The sequence below is a fragment of the Rhipicephalus sanguineus genome, chromosome 8 (assembly GCF_013339695.2).
Source record: "Rhipicephalus sanguineus isolate Rsan-2018 chromosome 8, BIME_Rsan_1.4, whole genome shotgun sequence".
Taxonomy (NCBI): Eukaryota; Metazoa; Arthropoda; class Arachnida; order Ixodida; family Ixodidae; genus Rhipicephalus; species Rhipicephalus sanguineus.
Window position 1 is genome coordinate 8721740 of NC_051183.1, and position 5054 is coordinate 8726793.

The following is a 5054-nucleotide window of genomic DNA, read 5'->3' on the forward strand; positions in this document are numbered from 1 at the left end:
TGGCACAGAAGAAATGCCAACCGGTTATGTCGATCGACGCAAGTGGATCGAGCTGCCTACTCTGTACCGCCAAACAGGATCGTTAGCAAAGGCACTGGGGTATAATTCGAGGTGGAAATCGTTATTCCTTCGGGCGCTGATTATACGCGTATTGGCTACCGCATCAAGGTGCCCGCAGAAGTGCGTAGTCTTCTGCGCGCCAAAGCTCTCGCCTTCCTCGCGCGTGTATCGTATTCCTGGCAGGTACCCGACGGCACGGAGGAATAAATGTCCCCGACGGACCGCTTTCTCCCTCTCCTCCTTGCCCCAAGGCCATTGCGATACGCGTGGACGCGGGAAAAACGGAGGAGAAGCAAACATCCATAATAGTACCGCGTCACACGGTCGTCCGTTTCTTCGGTGGTTTACAACCTGCACATGAAGCCTATACCACTCGAACACTGCGTATCGTCTACGGGTACTGCTTAATTAATGTGCCGCTAGTGCTCTCGGTGTGGCTACAGCGAAATCAGTTTAGGTTACAACTAGCACGACAATACCGACACCGGATGGCGCTACCGGTCCAAGTTGTTATCGCGTAATCGCGTGGCGCGGCCGCGCGGTTGGGAGCGCGCGGTGGTGAAACTCGTGAAACGTCCGTGCGTTGGCCGCCGATGCACGGGGGGCCTGCCCGCCGTCTCGCTATCTTATCACGTATGGTCTGAGCCGCTTCAATTGCCCTCTGGTTCCCATCATTCCAGACGCAGCGGGCGACAGGGTGCAAGCGAAGACTGGCCACTTTCGCTCGGTGCCCCTTCGAGTGCGTCGCGTGGAGGAAGAGGTCAACTACGAACTTTTTGCGAAGCTACGCCGAGCGTCGTCAGCCATGTACGACAAGGTCTTGGTCATCGGGAACGGTGGCCGCGAGCACGCCATCGTGTGGAAGCTCGCGCAGTCGCCTCGCATCCAAACCATCTACGTTGCACCGGGAAACGCCGGCACCAGCACCGAATCCAAGGCTGTCAACGTCGACATAGACGTGAAGAGCAATAAGACGGTCGTCGATTGGTGCAAAGCGAATGGCATCGCCCTCGTAGCCATCGGCCCGGAGGAGTACCTGTGTCGCGGTCTTGCGGATGATCTCGAAGCGGCCGGTGTCAAATGCTTCGGCCCCAGCGCCAAGGCAGCGGAAATCGAAGCGAGCAAGGCGTTCTCGAAGGATTTCATGGCCAAGCACGGCATCCCGACAGCGCAGTACCAGAACTTCGAGAATGCGGAGAGCGCCAAAACCTACATCCGAAACGCCGACTTCCCGGCTCTCGTCGTCAAGGCAAGTGGTCTGGCCGCCGGCAAAGGGGTCATTGTCGCTGCTGATAAGACTGAAGCCATTGCTGCCATCGACACTATCATGAAGGACAAGGTCCTCGGGTCAGCTGGGGACACCGTCGTAGTCGAGGAGCTGCTCGACGGTGACGAGATCTCCGTGCTGGTCTTTTCTGATGGCGTCAACTACTCCGTCATGCCACCAGCCCAGGACCACAAGAGGCTCAAAGATGGCGACCAGGGGCCTAACACTGGCGGGATGGGGGCGTACTGTCCTTGTCCACTCGTTTCCGATCAAGTCATGGAGCAGATCAGAGTCGAGGTCGTGCAAAGAACCCTGGATGGCATGCGCAAAGATGGAAGAAAGTTTGTAGGTGTGCTTTTTGCCGGAATCATGCTGACAAAGTCTGGGCCCAAGGTTCTGGAATTCAACTGTAGATTTGGAGACCCCGAAACGGAATCTGTATTGCCTTTGCTTGAGTCAGACCTCTATGAGACAATGCTAGCTTGCACTGAAGGCAACCTTCCACGAGCTCTTCCCGTTTGGAAGAAGAACCTGTATGCCGTTGGTGTTGTCCTTGCCAGTGGTGGCTACCCTCAAAGCTATCCGAAAGGCAAGATCATCACAGGCCTTGAGAAAGCCAGGGAGCATGGCGTGCAGATATTTCATGCTGGCACAACAAAGAGTGAGAATCACATTGTGACATCTGGTGGACGTGTAATGGTCTGCCTTGCTACTCACAGTGACCTCCGAACTGCAAAGCAGCTTGCACAGCTCGGTGCAGAGATTGTGCACTTCGAAGGAAAGTTCTTCCGGCATGACATTGCCTTCAGGGCCATTGGCCGTGTGTCAAAGAAAGATCCGCTGACATACTCAATGTCTGGAGTGGACATTGCGGCTGGCGATCGTCTGGTAAAAAGCATCACTGCGCTGACCGATTCGACCAAACGGCCTGGTACAATGGGATCGATCGGTGGATTTGGAGGACTGTTTGACTTGAAAGCTGCAGGCTATACAGATCCTATTCTTGTCTCAGGCACTGATGGCGTTGGCACAAAACTTGAAAATTGCTCAGAGCTTTCACTTCCATGACACAATTGGTATTGACCTTGTTGCAATGTGTGTAAATGACATCCTAGCTCAGGGTGCAGAGCCTCTGTTCTTTCTGGATTACTTTGCCTGTGGTAAGCTGGATCCTGGAGTTGCCAAGCAAGTGATTGCTGGAATCGCTGAAGGTTGCAGGCAGGCCAAGTGCTCATTGATTGGTGGTGAAACGGCAGAAATGCCAGGAATGTATGCCATTGGTGACTATGATTTGGCTGGATTTTCTGTTGGAGCTGTGGAACGAGACAGAGTCCTCCCTAGAAGTGACATCAAGGATGGTGATGTCATCATTGGATTTCCATCATCTGGTATCCATAGCAATGGCTACAGCTTGGTGCGCAAAGTGGTGGAGCGTGCAGGCCTTCGTTATGGTGACCGAGCGCCTTTTGAGGAATCAAAAAAGCTTGGTGAAGTAGCTGCTGACACCGACGAAGATTTACATCAAGATGCTGCTCAATGCTGTGAAGAAAGGATATATCAAAGCCCTTGCTCACATCACTGGTGGTGGCCTCACTGAAAACATACCAAGGGTATTGCCACCTGGCTATGGTGCATTTTTGGACTGCAACAACTGGGTAATTCAGCCAGTGTTCAAGTGGATTGCCAATGAAGGCAACATTGGTGATGAGGAAATGCTGAGAACATTCAACTGTGGCATTGGTATGGTTGCCATTGCATCTCCGTCAGATGCTCAAGCCATCATTGATGAGTCTGAAGGACAAGGACGTATTGTTGGACAGATCTTGGCCATTGAAGAGGGCTCTCCAAAGGTTAACGTTCGAAACTTTCAGGAATCTCTAAACACTCGTGCTGACAAAATTGTGAAGAAAAAGTTTGGAGTGCTCATTTCAGGGTCGGGAACAAACCTTCAGGCTCTTATTGATCACATCGAGCACATGAATGGGCGAAGTGCAGCTGAAATTGTCCTTGTCATCTCAAATGTGGACGGTGTGGAAGGCCTTCGTAGGGCTCAAAGAGCTGGAATCCCAACTAAGGTCATCAGCCACAAGGGTTATAAAGTGAGGGCTGAGTATGACATGAAACTGCATGAAGCACTAACAGCAGCAGGAGTAGAATTCATTATCTTAGCAGGTTTCATGAGGATCATAACAGCAGAGTTTATTAACAAGTGGCCTGGCAAGATCATCAACATCCATCCATCTTTGCTGCCTTCCTTCAAGGGACATGATGCTCACAGGCAAGTTTTGGCTGCTGGGGTGAAGATTACGGGCTGCACCGTTCACTTTGTGGTGCCTGAAATTGATTCTGGTGCAATAATTGCACAGGGAGCAACAACTGTGGAAATAGACGACACTGAGGAAACTTTGCAAGAGCGCGTGAAGAAGGTTGAGCACAGAGTTTTCCCAGAAGCTATGGAAATGGTGGCACAAGGCAAGGTTTTCCTTCAACCTGATGGCAAGATTGTCTTCACTAGAAATGACTGAAGTTGTATGTGCTTCGTGAGTCAAGTACATGACATGAATTAAATCTTTTATCTAAAATGGTGTTTATATCTGTTTGCAGAATAGTGCAGCTTTGTCTGCCAAACACATCAAGTTGTAAACCTTCTTTTATTTTACTGAGGAGTGCTATTTGCTTAAGCTTGTTTCATCCTCTATACAGCACGAATGCAATTACAGTTGAAATTGACCTGCTCTTCCCAGCATTACTTGAGAATGATAATGGAGGAGTTGACCTACCTCTTGTACATTTACTTGTTTGCACTGCTCAAAGCCACATGAGCTCTCACTGGGGGTGTTTTAGCAGAAAAATTTACTTTCAACTTGCTTTTAGCGTTGGCCGTTAAGCTGCTGCGAGGTTGTATCGTGCACGTTAACTAGCAGCGAAAAAGTGGCATGGGGTACGAACAAGGAGGTTAAAAAAAAAATTCTTTAAACCTCCTTGGGTACGAACCGCCCGAGTTAGATGACGATACGTTTTAATCATTACTGGAACACGAGATCGGCGCATCATCAAATTTAAGCAGCAGGAGGTTGAAGCTTTCAGTGGTGGTCGGTGAAGGTCGCTGGTTCGACCTCATGCCTGTCGCATTCCCGCGAGATGATGATGATGATACTCCATGACGGTACCCATTATTTGCGACAGAGAGCCGGCATAGAGAAAGAAAAGAAAACTTTTTTTCCTTCTCTATGGAGCCGGTGGATGTTCCGAGGTCCACTTGCCTTGGGCCTTCTATCAGGAGGCTTCATATCACTGTGCTGCTGAGACATTTTGCAAGAATTCAAATTATGTCTCAGTTTTGTCAGTTTTGACATCTCCATTTTAGCACTAAAAGGACAAACATACGAGAGACAACAGGGCATGTGTTTGTCCTTATCATGTTAAAGAGACAGGGCGTGCAAACACGGACACAAGAGAGAAGTCAAGACACCACAAACGCCTTGACTTCTCTCTTGTGTCCGTGTTTGCATGCCCTGTCTTTTAATTACCAACTAGCTCAGCTCTCCGTTATTTTGTCCTTTTAGCGCTAAGATGAATAGCGCGAACACAAGTTCTTATTAAGCATATCTGTCTTGGAATGTAATTTTTTCGTTGTGGTGTTGTTTTGGTCGTGAAACTCCCCTTATCCCGACGACATTGCTCGAAATACTATTCAGTTTCGTTTTCAGTCTCCGCTGAATCTCCC

The 5054-nt window shown here is 49.7% G+C and overlaps 1 protein-coding gene across 1 annotated transcript; it reads left to right on the top strand.

Annotated features, from left to right (window-relative positions):
* The first annotated feature begins 629 nt into the window (after positions 1-629).
* Positions 630-3896, top strand: LOC119401292 (trifunctional purine biosynthetic protein adenosine-3-like). The gene is given in 3 exon segments (XM_037667985.2): positions 630-2368; positions 2370-2822; positions 2824-3896. Coding segments are annotated over 3 exon segments (2985 nt in total). The 5' UTR covers positions 630-865; the 3' UTR covers positions 3853-3896.
* The last annotated feature ends 1158 nt before the right edge of the window (positions 3897-5054 follow it).